Here is an 18,075-nt window from a genome sequence, read left to right on the forward strand (position 1 = left end):
TTCCTTTTCTCATGCTATAACTAAAGAGCAATATCCAAACCTGGACTACAGGTTTAGGTAGCTGTGAAATAAAATGCTTTTTCTGTTGAAAGCAATTCTATTGAAAGTATTTCCCACAATGATAAACACAAACATGTTTAATTTGGCTTTTTTTTTTTTTTTTACAATACCAGCATTAGGCAAGGCAAGGCAACTTTATTTGTATAGCACATTTCATAAACTGGGGCAATTCAAAGTACTTCACAGAGTAATAAAAATACAGTAAAAAGTTCAAAAGTACAGACAAGAGATACAAAAAGATAAAATACTTAAAAAGTAAACTAGTCCAGTTCAAATCCAGTGAAACAGAAAGATAAAATAACACAACAAAGACTCCCACTTTTAGATGCACATTGTGAGTGAGCCCATATGTTTGTCTTGAATTTCCTTATTGCCTGTCCTTCATGATTCTACTCTTGATCTGACATTTACATCAAATCTCACTGCTTAACGAAGACAAGAGTCATAGATTCTCCTCTTGGTCAAAACCCTCACCATCTACAGATGGATGAAAGTCATACAGGGCAAAGCTCTGCATCCCCCCCCCCCCCCTCCACATACAGTGTTCACTCAAGCGCCAATAAGCATTACCCGGCAAAGACAAATGAAAATTCGTACATGTCTGTGTCAGGGTAGAGAAGCCAGTGTAAAATAGGAATAGAACATTTTTAGCTTGACTTAAAAGAGGTCAGAGTTGGAGCTTGTCTAATATCATCTGAGAGGTCACTCCAGGTCTGTGTTGCATGATAAGAAAATGCTGCTTCATTGTGTTTTGCTCTAACTCTTGGGACAGCCAGTGGGCCAGCCCCAGATGTCCTAAGGGTCCTAGAAGGTTCATATGGTACAAGCATGTCAGAGATGTATTTGGGCCCAGAGCCACAGAGTGATTTATAGACAAGCAGCAAGATTTTTTAAAAATCAATTCTCTAAGTGACTGGTAGCCAGTGTAAGGATTTTAAAACTGGTGTAATGTGGTTGTATTTCCTAGTTTTCATCAAGACCCTGGCAGCGGTGTTCTGAATAAACTGGAGTGGCGGGAGAGCTTTTTTGAAAGCCCTGTGAACAGACCATTGCAGTAATCCAATCTACTGGAAATAAAGGCTTAGTTAAACCTAGGTCTCGCTTAGACATTATTCTTCTGACTCTCTCGTCTGACCCTCCGACTCTTCCTCTGAAATTTAAATCTGAGTCCAGGACAATGCCAAGATTTCTGGCTAGACTCTTAGTTATGAGAGACAGGGAGCCGAGGTGAGAGCCGACATTCTGTCTTTCTTTCTGCGATCCAAAGACGATTATCTCGGTCTTATCATTATTTAATCCCAGCCAGTTTTCTAATCTTTGTAGTAGAATTGTATGGTCCACAGTGTCAAAAGCAGCACTAAGATCCAACAGTACTAAAACAGAGACTTTGCCTGAGTCATTGTTTAGGCAAATGTCATTTGAACCTTCATGAGTGCAGTCTCAGTGCTATGATGAGGCTGAAATCCCAATGGAAAGTTATCAGAGCAATTGTTAAATGTTAAAAAGCTACTAAATTGTTGGCAAACAACGTTTTCTGCATCTGAACTGCATCAGGACTGCTCTTCCTCAGGAGAGGCTTAATGACTGCAGTTTTCAAAGCCTTTGGAAAAATGCCTGATTGGAGAGAATTGTTAACTAAAAATATTAGTTCTTTCACCAGGCTGCTCAGAATTGTTTTAAGGAGGCTAGTGGGTTAAATTAAGGCTAGTGGATTAATTGAAATCGGAGACAATTTCTTCGAGTGTTTTGTCGGCAATGGGATTAAATTGTGTCATACCTACCAAGTTACTTCTGGAAGACTGCGGTGATGATGCTTTTTTGTTTGGCATTGAGGGGTTAATAGCATGTCTGATGCCTTGAATCTTGCCATTAAAAAAGGGTGCAAACTCGTTGCATTAGCTGGTAGAAACTAATTAATTAACCTGTCAACGGTTAATTAACGGCAAATAAGACGAGTTAATTGTTACTGTTCTTGTTGATGATCTCAGAAAAAAATGATTGCCTAGCACTTTTCAAGTTCAGACTGTAAATATGTAATTTTTTCTTTATAGATTTCAAAATGAATCTGGAGGTTTGATTTACGTCATTTTCACTCTGCTGTCCAGCACTCTCTTCTCTGGGCCCTTACAAAATGAGTGTTCCTCCATGTTTTTTTTGCTTACTAGCGATCAATTTAACCCTTTCATGCATAGTGGTCACTACAGTAGACATTTATTCAAAAGCTGTTTTCTTATATATGCATGGGTTTTAATGGTACATCAGCCAACACAGTGGACTCTAGTGTGTCATCCCATACACTGCCATCCATTGGCCAGCCTTTGTAAGTGCAGCACAAATTCCTCAAAACCATAGACTGTAAAAGCTCAAAACCAAGATGGCCGCCTGCTAGCCGGAAATACTCAACAGCTCAGGAATATCTTGCCAATTCTTCTATAGTAATAGACCCTTGCAGGTAACATCATCTCACATCAAGTCACATAATTTTGTAACATCAAGTAACAACTAAGGAGTAATACAATTTTTAAAATTTCCAAGTATTGATTTTATGTTGGGAGAAAATGACAATTAATCATCTTCTCCTTGAAAAATGCATGTTTAAAAAAATGAAGTTCAAATTTTTTTTCATGCCTAAAGAGGAATGAAAACACTTAGGAAAAAAATCCTGACTGAGGTTATCATAATTCATGCATGAAAAGGTTAACCTCAGCAGGAGGAATGGCATTAATTACATGATTTGAAGATGGGGCAGTTTCAGAGTTGATGTCTTCCATAAAAAGTGTTCTGGTATGGATGAACCTTTGCTTTTTTAACAGTTCAGATCTAATGTTGATTTTTAGTGGAATAGACAGATCAAAGAATGCACAATGATCTGAGCAACATCAAGCACAGTAACATTTGAAATGTTAACACCCTTAGTAATAACTAGATCTAGAGTGTGTCTCTATTAAGGGTCAGCTCTTTCAAATGTTGTGACAGATCAAACATGTCAAGTATAACAGGAAGTTCTATGGCATTTTTGTCACTGATATTATCTAGGTTTACATTAAAATTACCCGTAATTACTATACAGTCAAATTCAGTGCAGATAATTGAAAGCATCTCAGTAAAATCATCAAGGAACTGTGGAGAGTATTTTGATGGCCTGTATATAAATATATATACATGGAGAGAATTTAATTTCCATTTTAAACGACACATATTCAAATGATGAGAACTCTCCAAATGATAACTTATTACAAAGGAACCTATCCCTAAAAAGGCACAAACACCCCCTCCTTTTTTGTTCTGTCTTGCTTCTAACTCAAATATGAAATTTGGTGGGGTGTATTCAATAGGGATTTATTTATTTATTTATTTGACAGGGATGATACATGTAGGCATTGTTGCAATTGAAATAAATGCAACCGATGCATTGTGCTGTGTATTGATGGGTTAGTTTGCAACCTAACTGATGCTCACAATTGAGGTAAACAGTAGTATTTAAAATAAAAGTAAAGTAAATTAAACAGATTATTTTCTAATTTACTACACCATTTTTGTCTGCACTATGTGCGTTCTCCAAATTAGAAAATATGCTTGGGTCAAAAGTCCAAAACAATTGTGGATAAGAACACAACAATGTCTGTGGGTGCAGTTAAGATGCTCCTTTATGAGCTGCTGATAAAGTAATTCATGTTTGTTAACACACTGGCATTCAGACACCAAAGTAATTTGTTAAAGGGGCTTGTGAGGTGGGGCGAGAAAACACAGGTGGCTCCTCTCCAAATAACACAATCATCACCTGAATGAGACCATACAGGTCTGATGTAGGCTGTAACAAATATAGAGAGGGACACATTTTATCAACCAAGACAACAAATGCAGAATTTCATTTCAAATAATCAACAGGGTGGACAACAGTTCAAATATTATCAAAAGCAACAGTTATGATTGTCTCATATCAACAATATTCCAGATAGCTGGCTTTCTCAGAGACTGCTATAACATGGTACTGTATACCAATCCTGTCTCCTAGAAAGTACATTAATATACAACTAAATTGTTTTCCCAATTTCAGCAAATGTAATCACTGCCTGGATTGTATTCACAGATGACGTTTTTTCGAATGAATGAAACGCTACATTTATATATCACTCTGAAGTCAGAGAGAGTAGGTTGGGGTGGATGGGAAACAAGATACAGGACTCTGGCAAGAGAGAATCAGGTTTGCATCCCGAGTCCCTCATGTGGTTAGGTTTAGGCAACAAAAACACTTTGGTTAAGGTTAGAAGAGATAAAAAAGATTGTGGTGAGGTTTAAATGTTAATAAACATGTTGTGCTTCAAATCACTGCAGACTTTTCTGTATTAGCTAAACCAAGACCACAATCTTTCCCCAACCCTTAACCAAAACATGATCATGAAAAGGTTCATATTGTTGTAATTTCTACTAGCGGATACAGCACTGCAAGATCAGATAATCCCGTGGAAAATAAACAACTAGGTATGATGTCTGAACATTTGACTCATATGTTCAGTATCAACATTCATGCAACTTACCAATAGGTTAATAAACAACATTTTCTCATTATATTGAGAGAAAACATAATTCAGCAGCATTACATTTGTAGCAAAATGTATTTGCTGCTGCACTTTAGTTGTATATGAAGGTAATTTCTAGGAGACAGGGTGTGGTATATTGTGTGTTACAGCCATCATAGAAAGATTTTAAAATGTCACTGCTAAAGTTAGACTAAAATCTTCTATGAAAAGGGTTTTGCAAAGTTTTTGTATTTTTCTACTTAATCCTGTTCAATCCATATTTTTACATTCCATCCTGTTTTCACACATAAACTGTTAATAATGAATATTAATAGATAATAAATAATATTTGGAGACACCACACTTACGTGCTTCCACTCATGTAGATAAGGCAGGTAGATCTTGCCATCGGCAGCAATGTGTTTGCCAGTTTTGATCATCATGGCACTGGTAGGTTCGACAAAACATATGGGAGGGTTGTAGGGGTATGTGTCCAGCAACCACAGACACACTGGGATGTTGTAGACATTGCCTACAGAAAACACAGACTATGTTAAAATATGGCTGTTTTGAGTCCCATCATTGTCATCACCCCACTATTACACTTGACAAACTGTATGTTATATTGAGGCACTCTCTTGTATTCTGTTTACAAGACAACAGGGGATCTCTAAATGATGTGAACAGCAATTATGACATATTGTAAATGTATGTAAAAATGTTACCTCTGTAGCTCACTGGGACTGTTCCTGCTAAACCCATCAGGTCTCTTGTGGAGCCATCATTGAACACTGAAATACAAGATCTCATGACAACTAGCACAACAAATTGTGTTGGTTTTATATAAGCAAACAATATATAACTGAGACCAGGCAGTCAAAAACAGGAGATCAAAATCATTCTATTTACCATATGCATCCATAACCGGCTTCAAGTCTTTGTACTGGGAGATCACATTGGTTATTTCACGAAGAGTCAGGTCTCTGTATTTATATTGCTAGACAATGACAACAAAAGAGAAGAGCAATAACAATGCATGTTAGTATTTTGAAAGATTGAGACACAATTGAGGACACTCATCTGACAGAAAATAAAGGGTTGACATATTAACTGGTGTAACTAAGAAGCCAAATTGCTTGCTTATGAAGTAAATTCAGCATTACCGATAGCTTGCAGCGGCTCACTTGTTGTGTGTATACATTATTGTTTCCTGTCAAGTCCATAAGAGCACAATCTGGGATCCAAACATAATCGCCAAAACTCAAAACTCAGGGCTGGGAGCTGCTATTGGCAGATTACAAATTTGTCATAACAACTTACATTTGACCACCACTAAACGTTGGCATTTTTGTTCTAATCATGTAAAAGGTTTGATGGTATCAGTGATGTTTGTAACACAGATTTGAAAGATTTTAAGTAGTGATTGATCTGTTCAGAACCAGAATGCTTATATTTCTTCTATAAAGCCAAAATTGCAATGACATATATGAATATGGCTGCAATACTGCACAGTCAAAAAAGACTGAGGTTACAGAATTCTGGATTAAAAACATATTTTTATGATGGCAACAGTCAGAAAGTAGTACAGAAGGCCTTACAACAGCTCTCAAAATTGTGACGTCATTATTAAAAAAAACAAAACCTAGAATACAGCTGTGTACAAATCTAGAAATGGTGAAGATGTTAACATAATGTTAATAGTTAATTAACATGTTATTGATGTTAGCTGGGTAAGTTAGCAACACAGCTATGCTAAATTGCAAACCGCTGAGGGCGAGGTAATGTAAATGTTCAAGTTGTCTTAGGAAAAAGATATCACATTATTGAGTCTACATAACAGTAATGCACTTTTATTAAATCAAAATGATTAAAATACTCAGCTTTTCAAGTGAAAGAGGCCATTTAGTTAATAGTGTTATGTTTAGTATCGACGACATTAGCTAAGCTACATTAGCTAATCTAGGTCAATTAGCAGGTTTACCTTCAGCATTTTCTTCAGGGCACCTTCACGGACAACTGTTCTGGTTTTTGAACCAGGATCAGCTTGAACTGAAAACAGAATATGTGCTTTTTTATTCTGAGAACAGCACAGACATTTTGGAGGATTTGGCTAATTGCACAATCTGAAATTATTCCAGCAAATACACATGAATTATTACTTGTAACAGATATTTCTCCAACAGCCTGCACCATGCTTTCCAGTTTCTCTCTAAAATCAGAGTTGGCCTTTGTCACAAAATCAAAAGATGCGTGTAGCTGGACGTTGACATTGGAGGACATGTCAGGTTCTGGACGGTCACACATAGACTGGTAGCTCTGGAATCATTTAAAAAGAGAAACACATCATAAACTAGAGCCCTACATGCAAAATTGTCTATGTATTTGTCTGCCTGAGCACCTGCAGGAAATGAACGTGATCCTCAGTAAGTGAGAGCTGCATCAGTTCATCCTCTCTCTTCCTCAGCTCAGAGACATCCTTCTCCAGCTGATCCACAAGTGCCTCAGCTTTGCTCATTGCAGCTTTCTCCTGAACTTGAATCTGCTCCTTCACAGCACAACGTCTTTTATCCGCCATCAGGACTATCTCAGCATAGGCTTTCTCGTTTTGATCGACCGCTGCATCTGCAGAGCACTGACAGAAGATTTAGGACTCATATCATTATTTTTTACTTTATTTTAAGGAAAGGGACACTGGACACATTATGTGCATTTACATCAGCTTAAAAAAGCAGAAGACATTTACCGTCAGTGCTTTCATTTTCTGTCTTAGCTGCCGGAGCTGTTTCTCCTTTTCCTGTATTCCCTGCTGGTATCTTTGTGTTTTCTTTCCAAATTGTTTCTGAAAATAAAATCATATTGTTCACTGTTGAATCATGTGGTGCAAAACAATAGTGTTACATTTGACTGACAAGAAATCATAAGTATAAGTATAATGTATGTTCCTGATTCTCCATGTAATTAGAGCACAACACCCTCTAGAACTAGAGCAGGTAGAGATGATTGACAGTTACATTTTAATGGTTATATATGAATATAATAATTGTAACAGCACATTTACAAGATCTAACTGCGGCCCAAAATAAATATTCTTACTTGTTTCCTTTCCCTCTCTGCTGCAGCCAAAACAGTGTCATGACCTTTGTGCTCATCCATCACACAAAGTTGGCAAATGCATTGTTCATCACTTCGACAATAGACTTCCAGCAGCTTGTCATGCTTAGAGCAGATCTTCTCCTGTAGGGAGGCTGAAACTTCCACCAGCTTGTGTCTTTTGAACGCTGCTGACTCATAGTGGGGCTGCAGGTGAGTTGTACAGTAAGACGCCAGACACACCAGGCAAGACTTGACAGCTTTCAGCTTCCTCACAGTGCAGACATCACACTCCACATCCCCTGGACTGACTTCATCCCTCGCAGGACAGGTGGGTTCTGCCCCACCAAGTTTCTCCACCAAATCAGCTAGCACTGTGTTCTTGTTCAGCACAGGTCTGCTGAGGAAAGTGTGTCTACACTGAGGACAGCGGTAAACACTTCCCTGATCCTCCAGATCCCAGCAGCCATTTATACAATCTATACAGTAGCTGTGGCCACAATGAAGAGTCACAGGGTTCTTCAGGACATCCAAACATATCGAGCAGGATAAAGGATCTGGTTCTGTGTAGCTCTCTGCCATCTTGGTGACAGCACTCTCTCTCACTTTCGTTTAGGTTAAAACGGAAACTGTCCGTTAGTTCTGTCCGAGTGATTTAATATCCTGTTGTTGTGCTTTCTCTCCTCTTTAAACTAGAAAAATACCTCTCCCCTTATTAAAAGTTAAGGTTACTCCACAAAGAAATCCAGCAAACAGAACTAGGAGCGGAAATAAGTGATGTTACTCTCGAAGCAGACTACTCGACACTGTATCGTCCTTTTAAAGCAAAAGTATAGCGGCAGGATGTTTCGAAGCCTCCCTTCACCGCACCTAACCCTGGCTCTACGAGAGATGGAGAGAGAGAGAGAGAGAGAGAGTCTGTGCATACATCTTTCCTGGCCTGTGCTTATCCACATAGTAAAGGAGTAAACGCGGCCACAGAGCACATTAACGATATCTTTCATCATGTGGCACAACAATCTAACTAATCCTTCCTAAAACTAAACCCAAAAAAGAGAAAGCAAGAAAAATGGTTTGACTCAGAATGCAAAAACATGAGGAAAAAACTAAGACAATTCAATTATCCAACCAGAAGCACAGAGCTCCAGAAAATTAGGACCTAGCCTATGTATTCACTATGGTGACACTATAAACATAAACAGACACTGAGAACTAAGAGAGAGCAACGGTCAACTTAATAGAGGAATCAATAAACTCAAACAGTTTCTGGGACCACTGGAAGACCTTAGACAAAAATAATAATAATAATAATAATAATAATAATAATAATAATAATAATAATAATAATAATAATAATAATCTAGCCATTCAAGATGGAGACATATAAATAAAGCACTTCAAAGACTTATGGCAAGAAACATGCAACACACCCGAACGAGACCAAATAAAAGGAAAATTTAACCAATTAGAAACAATCATTAAGGACTGCCAAAACCCATTAGATTACCAAATTACCGAAAACGAATTAGACCAAAAACTGAAAACCCTAAAATGTACAAAAGCCTGTGGACCTGACGGCATCCTTGGTGAGATGCTGAAACACACAGACACTAAATTCAGATCAGCCATTCTGAAACTTTTCAAATTAGTACTCAGAGTTGGCTATTTTCCTGAGATATGGAGTGAAGGACTAATAAGCCCCATATTTAAAAGTGGGGACAAGACAGACCCCCAACATTACCGTGGGATCTGCATAAATTCATGTCTGGGAAAAGTTTTATGTAGTATACTAAATTTACGAATCATAGACTTCATTACAGAGCATCATTTATTAAACAAAAGCCAAATTGGATTCCTACCTAAAGTTAGAACCACAGACCATATTTTTAAATTGAACAGTCTAACTGATAATTTTGTGCACAAAAATGATAAAACAATATATGCTTTCTTTGTGGATTTTCAAAAAGCTCTTGATTCAATCTGGTACAATGGCCTTTTCTTTAAATTGATCGAAAGTCGTATCGGAGGAAAAGTATACGATCTGATCAAATCAATGTATACTAACGCAAAATGCTAAATTAACATTGGAACAAAGAAAACAGAATCTTTCTTTCAGAGACGTGGAGTAAGGTAAGGGTGTAACCTCAGCCCCACGCTATTTAATATATATATATATCAATGAACTGGCAAAACAAATAGCATTCCCCTGCACCTGGACTGAAATTACAAGACACAGAATAAAGTGTCTCCTATATGCTGATGACCTGGTCCTGCTGTCCCCCCAAAGAAGGGTTACAGCAACACTTATTAGAACTGGAAAAATACTGCTAAACCTGGGCCCTGACAGTCAACCAGCCCAAAACCAAAGTGCTCATTTTTCAGAAAAGGTCCAGACTACAGAGAAATACTAGCTTCACAATTGGAAACAACCCTGTCGAACAAACAAATCATTGCACATATTTAGGACTAAAAATTTCAAACACTGGAAATTTTTGCTTGGCTGTGAATGACCTAAAAGACAGAGCAAAAATTACTTCCTATGCTATCAAGAGATCAGTAAACACTGAACTACCAATTAGAACTTGGCTCAAAATATTCAAATCAATCATTGAACCCATTGCATTATATGGCAGCGAGATGTGGGGTACACAAATTCAACAAAATGGGACAAACATCCAATTGAAATCCTACATACAGAGTTCTGCAAAAGTATCCTCCAGGTGCAGAGAAAAACTCCCAACTCCAGAATTAGGCCAATATCCTCTACTGTTAAACATTCAAAAACGAGCTCTAAATTTCTGAAATCATATTAAAAGTGACCCACTCTCCTTTTCTTACAAAGCCCTACACTGCCAGGAGTTGTCCCCTCTGCCTACTTTTCCTGAGGCTGAACGAACCATCAACCACTCAGGTCTTTACACCAGGACCACCTCAGCTTCAGGACACATGCACTCAGAAAATTAGACCAAACCAAATTATGATGAAAAAGACAGACAGAGAGTACACTGTGGCAACCTACCTGACCACAGTGTCTGATACAAAACTGAGAAGAACATTGACTAAGTACAGACTGAGTGAAGTGCCATGAGCTCCACAGCTCTGTTAGACCCCTGACCCACATGACTAATAATTTATGTTTATTAATTAATAATTCATTTGTTGTGTTTATATCTTTTGTTACTCTTACCTACCTTCCATAGCCCCTGTTGTTCTCCATGCTTTCTTGTATTGTTATTGTTTATTGTTTTTTTTTTTTAAATTTTATTTATTGTTTATTTATTTGCTATGATTGTATAGTTTGTGTAAATATGCTTTAGCAATGTTATATTGAATGCAGCCATGCCAATAAAGCCAACTGAATTGAATTTAATTGAGAGAGAGCAGCAGTGGTTGAGCGAGCTAAAGAGTGAATGAAGAGAGCGAGCGGCAACTAGTGATCAAAGCCATGAATCGTTAATTTTGGATGTTTCACGGCAGTTACATTCTAAAGCACAAATAAACAGGCCCACATCTCCTCACAACCCTGCAGGAATTTGCCTTATTGTTGTATTTTGTGTGAATGCAGAGCTTTATCCTGTCTACTGTTGCCTCTCTGCTCTACGTGTGTGTAACTCAGCCCCACCCTTGGTCACACAGACACACAGGCCTGCAGCTCTTTACACATCCATGACAGAAACAGAGAGCAGGGTGGAGCAGAGGAGAGAGACAGCGTGGTCGCTATGCTTGTCCCGACCTCATCTGTAAACCTGACACATCTCTAAAACTGTTGACAGGACACGTCCAACTGCAAACGAGTCAATTATGACTCTTTCTATTATGAGTTTTTGATCAGGTTTTATATATGTAAAACTTTCCTCGAGTCGAGAGAAGCGATTTAAAAATCTGTGACATCATCACAATGTATAGTCAATGGGCTGAGCAGGAACTCCATGAAGCCTCAAATTTGGTGATTTGACCATCACCATTTTGGATTTGACCGTCACCATTGTTGATTTTTGGAGCCAGAAGTGACCATATTTGGATGAGAGTGTGGAGCTAACCCTAGTGCTAGCTGATAGCTTGCTCAGCACTGGTTAACACAGTCCATTTACAGTGAAATATAAAGCAAAAAAACAAGCTTAAAACTATTAAAACAAAATGTACTTAGCGGAAAAACTGAATAGCCAACTCCTTAGAGGGTCTTTTAGTACAACTAAACGCTTAACAAACCTTTTTTTAGGCAACCAAAATATTACAATTAACTTTCATGAACTGAAAACACAGTGTGAGATAGTGGCGTCTATGTCTATACTCTGTGAATCTGGGGCTACGTCACGGTTACGTCATGTAATCAACGTTGTCGCTCTGGTAGCGACTTGTCAATCACAAGATAGCCACGCCCTGAAGCATACCCTGTTTTACTGTCTATTTTACTCTAAATGGGACCATCATTTACAAAACGAACACCATTCTAAATTGAAGAACATTTGAAATTCACGATTGAGACCATTAACTCATTAGGAAAATGTTTACTAGGGTAATTGAAGAAGTGGGGTCATTTTCTCATAGACTTCCATACAATTGGACTTCTTTTTGCAATCAATGGAGTAACCCCCTGCTGGCCATTAGAGAGAAGGCAGGCTTAAGGCACTTCCGCATTGACTTCACTTTTCAGACTGGGAGCTACCTGCTTGAAAATAATAAGAAAATCCAGGCAGAGGACAGGGTGTCTGCGAATACACACACCGCCACACACTCTTAGCAGGTAATAAGTGATGATTGAGAGGGGATATTTTTGTATGACTCTATACATTGTCTTTTAGGAAAATTCTGCATAGTATAACTTTAACAGAATAGGCCTATATATTAAAAGTCACAATTGTACTTATAAACATGTAAGACATTATTTCTATAGCAAAAGGAAAATTACTCCATTTGGGAAATTTGTGTAGAACTCCCATTTTTCTAACATTCAATGGGAAACAACATGGCTTCTCCCATACAAATTTGTTATCCCCAACAAATTGAAAGAAATACATTACAAAATTGTGCATAATATATATCCCACCAACAAATTTGTCTCAATATTTGTGGATATAGATAACAAATGGCTTTTGTAAAAATGAAGAAGAAACAACAATTTATTTTATGAATGTCAGTATACATCAGGATTCTAGAAAAAAAAATTGAATATTAATACTATACAAAGAAATAAGACCAGAAAGTTCAATGGAAGGTCAGTTTATTCATTTTATTGGGATAATTTCACATCCATTAATCCAAGTTCTCAAGGTCTCGCCCATCGTTTGAGTTTTTCGAGTCAATCCAACTTAAAAACAATACGAAATGTGCACATACAGTTAATATGCTCCAAGATTATTTCTTTTTTAAAGAAATCTGATTTTATTGCCTACCATTTCTGTTGAGTTGTTTTTATTCATTTATTTATTATTATTACTTTTACCATATGCCCTGTTACCATGTTGAATGTATCGACCAATTGAAAGTGAAGTCGTACCTGTTACCTTTATTTCATTATGATGCCTAAGTGTTTTCTGTTGTTTTAATGTCACACATGTGGTAAATGACGGTTTCTATAAATAAAGAGATGAGGGGAAAAGATGCGGTGTGTTCTCAGTTTGCCACAATATCTAAACAGAGCTGTAGACTCTTTTCAAAAATGATCCGTTTTAATAATAGACTGTACTGAATAAAATAACAATAATAAAAGCTGTAAGACCACTGTTTCATCTCGGTCTCCGATTTAATTCAGCCATAAAAATGTAATACCAATAGTTGCCCAGCAGATGTCGCCATCTTGACTGTATCAAATGCTACAAAACAGTGAACCATTGTTTCCTATTGATTCAGTGCTCAGAAAGCCTCGCTCCGCCCAACACTAGTGGAAATATTTAAATGTTAGTAATAGTTTTCCCGACTGTGAGCGTATTCAAATTTAATCATTTAGCATGGCAGTGTGAGGAAAACATGAAAACAGTTTGTCTGTGTGTCGCTGTGCATCATATTTGAAGATTTTAAAAGACTAAACGGGGAGACGATCTAATGGATCTAATTCGGAGGAAGTAACAGAGAAAACGTGAAGACACGTCCATGCGAGATTTGGACGGAACGCGAGATTTCTTTGGTCGCCAAGGAAACGACGGCAGCGTTCAAAGTCTCTGCAGTGTGTGTTTTTGTTCCTGGTGATGTTTGTGCTAAACAAAGAGGATTTCACACGATGGACTTGCTGGAGCCGATCCTAAAACGTTTAGAGGACTTCTCACGGAATGTTTTATTTGAACAGAGTCGGACTTCGCCTCTCTCAAAAGAGCATGAGACGTTTTTGCCGCACGGTGATCTCAGAATGTAGCCTAATGGCCTAATGGAAGCATTAGCATTAGCATTGTAATAGCTAGCAATAGGGAGGTTCGATTTGGGCCAATATAAATTGTAAACATTACAAAACATCCATAAAAACCTCCACCAGCAGACACAGAACAGCTTCTTTCCAGAAGCTGTTGGTCTACTAAACAGCTGAACTGTTCTATTATCAAACTGTACTTTACATCTCACATCCCTCTTTTAATCCCTGCGCTGGTCACTTTCATATATTTCATCAAACTGGGCTTAACATTATATATTGCATTCAACCCCCACTGTTACTAATGTAATTATTTATTGTACACGTCACATTTAATTTTTGCACCATTTCTTGCTATGTATTTCCTTTGGACAGTCAATATTTCAAGTTTTATATCCCATTTCAAAACTATTATTATTCCATTCAGTAAATAGATTTTAACCAATTTTAGCACTACTTTGTTTATTTTATTATTTCATTATTACTATTATTATTACGCTTGTTATATTTTTATTCTTCTATGTTGCATTTGTGGGAGCAAACACCAGGACAAATTCTTTTTATGTTCGTATACTTGGCTAATAAACAGATTCCAATTCTGATTATCATAATGTGATAATGATTACAAGAAAAGTGTACAGTGACAGTTTTGGCCCCCAACATGACCATGGTGACCATAGTTAATTGTATGTCTAGAATAAATGGAGATGGAATTTTTTTTTTTTTTTTTTTTTTTTTTTTACAAATCCCTCTAGTACATTATTCCCTCACCCAAAAGTACTAAATCTGTCATTCTAAACTAAAAAGGCCATTTAGATATATAATATCATAATAAAAAATCTTACTAGTCATAGATTTTAGAGCAACAGCAATGATGACTGTAAAACAAAAAACAGATGACTAAGATATTCAATGTCAACACCCAATCATATACAGGTCACAACGGTCAGTTTTCCTCATCTCATATTATAACTACAGAGCAATATCCAAACCTAGACTATGTGTTTAGGTAGTAGTGAAATAAAATGCTTTTTCTGTTGAAAGCAATTCTATTGAAAGTGTTTCCCACAATGATGAGCACAAACATGTTAAATGTGGCTCTTTATTTACAATACAAGCATTAATTATTGTCACAGATCCTGTATATTGTCTATGTGAAAAACTGTGTGTAATGTAGGCTTTAGCTTGTGAATCTACTTTGGAAATCTACTTTTTCCAAAAAAGTCACCAACAATTTTCAACAGTAACTTGTGAAATATTACATTAACAAGCAAAGCAAATTGGTGCACACAAATAACCAACATTTAAACCTAACCGATGCTCACAATTGAGGTAAGCAGTAGTATTTAAAAGTCAATTAAATTAAACAGAATTTTCTCCGGTTTACTACACCATTTTGGTCTGCATTGTGTATGTTCTCCAAATCAGAAAATATTCTCTGGTCAAAAGTCCAAAACAATTGTAGATAAGAACACAACAATGTCTGTGGGTGCAAGTAAGATGTCGCTTTATGAGCTGCTTGTAAAGTAATTCATGTCTGTTAACACACTAGCACACTAACACCAGAATAGTTTGTTACATTCAAATGAATAACATTTTTTCACCACGGATACAATACAGTCACATCATAGACAGAAGATTATGTTTTCTTCAGTTGCTGTTTGACATTAACAGTCCAAATTATTTGAAAATAAACATACATCATATGTCTGATGTTATTAATTAATTAACTAAAAAATATTCAATGGATACCATCTGACACTGCACACAGGATAAAACACTTCACAGGCAACACACAAACAAATAGCCTTTGCACAAATTATTGTTGAAATCCACAAAATATTAACAATTGGTTTCATTTCCTTGCCGACCATCCTCTTTGGCTAAAGACAGATAAAAACTTCCATCTGTCTTTGAAAGCACCTCTGCTTCCCTGGAGAACTGAAGCCAACCTAAAAAACAAAAACAATTTAATTTAGATAAGGTAAAGAGTATTTTCAGGGCAAAATCTATGAGTAATAAACCTAGTTTCACACTTGATCACGTGTGGCCTAGATATGAATCTTGAATCTGTCTTATCAACATCAGCTTCTATCTAGGACACAGCTGCCAATGTTGTTGTTTTGGAACCGTGGAGACTTTCTGCCAGCCTGAGTGTTACTTACAAGAGGCTTGTTGATGCTCTGGTTGCTGCATACACATCGGAGGGAATTCTCCAAATGTTGCAGCCATCACCTGCAGTAGGCTCACTAGGTCACACTCACCCTGAGAAAGGAGTGGAAAAGTCACACCACTGTCACATGGTTGTAAAGCAAGAAATGACACTGTGCTGCTGTAATAAAGTTGAGATTCTCTCACATGCTTCCACTCCTGCAGGTATGGCAGCAGGACTTCGCCATCGCTGGAGATATATTTTCCTCTTAGTATCATCATGTCACGTGTGGGTTTGACGTAGCAGATGGGTGCAGTCTGGGGGTAGTTATCCTCAACCCACAGGCATATGGGGATGTTGTAGGTCTTGTCTTGTATAAGAAAAGGGGGAAATATTTAATATGTCTGAGCGATTCTGAGTGTTACTTGTTTTTAATTAGACTTGATCAGAATCTATATCCAAGCAAACTTCCATTGAAAACACACAATATAAAGTGCAAAGTCATTGTTACCTGCATACATGACAGGAATAGTTCCGGTTAGACTCATCAAGACCTTTGTGGTTCCATCATTGTAAACTGTACAGAAAAGCAACAATGACATTTAGAGTATTTGTTGAATTTTTCCGCATGATGAATGAGTGCAGTAATAGGTTTGGAATTCTTACCGTAGGTATCCATCATGGGTTCAAGATATTTGAAGTGAGTCAGTGCCACATATATTTCATGGGCCACATGTTTACGAAGATATGTCTTCATAAAAGATAAGAAACAATACAAAACAGAACAAATGAAAAAATATAACTACCAATGTCTATGTTGAGTGCTGTTTATGTTTAATTCAGAAAGAATATACATTTTTGATGATTATTCTTACCTTAGGGAGCATTCTCTTAATCGTTTCTTCATTGTATGGCATGATTATGGTTAATCTGTAGAACAGTATTGCTATAGCTTTGTATCTTTTCGATCACCAACACACACAAACCTTTGGCTTTCCTGCTGTTCTGGGTTTTATGGATAACCTCCTATCCTTTATGACCCCTGACAGCCAATAACAGAAGAGCCTCACAATTATGCAAATAATGTGTCCCAAAAGCCATAACAAGGTTACAGTTCTTGATTTGAACAAACATGACAGTAGTAAACAGTGACTCAATAACCCAATACACTATGGTTTCTATTAATGATTATTTATGACTGGTAGAGGAGCTGTGCTTTGTTTTTAATTGGAGTCATGTGACTATCTAATCTCTTCAAATATTAAATCTGCTACTATTATATCGGTACGTGTTTTCTTGTCCTACTTCCTGTTACATGTAATCAGCTTTGTATTAATATTCTCAGAGGGCTATCAACAATGATTATTAGTAATTGACTTGTATCCTCTGTCAAAGTAGTAAATCCATTAGTAGTGGGTTACCGCACAATGGTACATTTATTGATACCAGTGCTAATAAAATAAAAATGAAAGACCCTTCTTTCATACGTATCCTTACTGTGCCGCATCATTGTTTTCAATCAGTAGAAAATGGCTGTTCTCTAAGACCTTTCCGTTAAACTGTCTGAGTTTAACAGATTTTATATTGTATTTAACATTTATTAGTGTATCATTTGAGAATATGTAAAATTACAAATGAGTACTATTCGTATGCCATGCCTTTAAGCTGCTTTCTTTCGCTATACTATACAGCATTTCCTGCCTACTTACTTCTTCCTTTACAGTTGAGGTGACAAAAACAAACACACTTGACCTATTTTCTGTTTTTCTTAAAATAATCAAGCATGTACCAAATATCTTACCGGGAAGAGAAAACCATATGAACATTCATATAGAAATCATTATTGTGAATCATTTTAAAAGTTTCTTTGGACAATGAAATGAATGAATGAGGTTTACGAAAACAGGATGGGT

General features: G+C 37.0%; 2 protein-coding genes across 2 annotated transcripts; both read right to left on the bottom strand.

Annotated features, from left to right (window-relative positions):
- Positions 1 to 2,693: 2,693 nt before the first annotated feature.
- On the bottom strand, positions 2,694 to 8,559 carry LOC122985631 (E3 ubiquitin/ISG15 ligase TRIM25-like). Its single transcript, XM_044356455.1, has 9 exons — positions 7,674 to 8,559; positions 7,324 to 7,419; positions 6,979 to 7,212; positions 6,740 to 6,896; positions 6,562 to 6,629; positions 5,490 to 5,577; positions 5,306 to 5,371; positions 4,949 to 5,112; positions 2,694 to 3,871 (listed from the first exon to the last, which is right to left on the bottom strand). The coding sequence occupies exons 1-9, from the start codon at positions 8,250 to 8,252 to the stop codon at positions 3,755 to 3,757; spliced, it is 1,569 nt and encodes a 522-aa protein (XP_044212390.1). The 5' UTR covers positions 8,253 to 8,559; the 3' UTR covers positions 2,694 to 3,754.
- Positions 8,560 to 15,098: 6,539 nt separating this feature from the next.
- On the bottom strand, positions 15,099 to 17,165 carry zgc:123278 (uncharacterized protein LOC641569 homolog). The gene is made up of 6 exons (XM_044357146.1): positions 17,038 to 17,165; positions 16,829 to 16,913; positions 16,674 to 16,739; positions 16,369 to 16,532; positions 16,176 to 16,275; positions 15,099 to 15,962 (listed from the first exon to the last, which is right to left on the bottom strand). Exons 1-6 carry the CDS (start codon positions 17,077 to 17,079, stop codon positions 15,853 to 15,855), a joined length of 567 nt encoding a protein of 188 aa, XP_044213081.1. The 5' UTR covers positions 17,080 to 17,165; the 3' UTR covers positions 15,099 to 15,852.
- Positions 17,166 to 18,075: the final 910 nt, after the last annotated feature.

Source organism: Thunnus albacares, chromosome 7, assembly GCF_914725855.1.
Source record: "Thunnus albacares chromosome 7, fThuAlb1.1, whole genome shotgun sequence".
NCBI classification, from domain to species: Eukaryota; Metazoa; Chordata; class Actinopteri; order Scombriformes; family Scombridae; genus Thunnus; species Thunnus albacares.

Bases quoted from the DNA above. Each gene is read 5' to 3' on its own strand.
- zgc:123278 (XM_044357146.1), bottom strand. From the start codon at position 17,079: ATGCCATACAATGAAGAAACGATTAAGAGAATGCTCCCTAAG. The intron at 16,914-17,037 runs GTAAGAATAATC...TCTTTTATGAAG, and splicing joins TTAAGAGAATGCTCCCTAAG to ACATATCTTCGTAAACATGT. The intron at 16,276-16,368 runs GTGAGAGAATCT...CTCCTTTCTCAG, and splicing joins ACCTGCAGGAGTGGAAGCAT to GGTGAGTGTGACCTAGTGAG.
- LOC122985631 (XM_044356455.1), bottom strand. From the start codon at position 8,252: ATGGCAGAGAGCTACACAGAACCAGATCCTTTATCCTGCTCGATATGT. The intron at 6,897-6,978 runs GTGCTCAGGCAG...AAATGATTCCAG, and splicing joins ATCACGTTCATTTCCTGCAG to AGCTACCAGTCTATGTGTGA. The intron at 5,113-5,305 runs GTAACATTTTTA...TGTTTTCTGTAG, and splicing joins AGTCCCAGTGAGCTACAGAG to GCAATGTCTACAACATCCCA.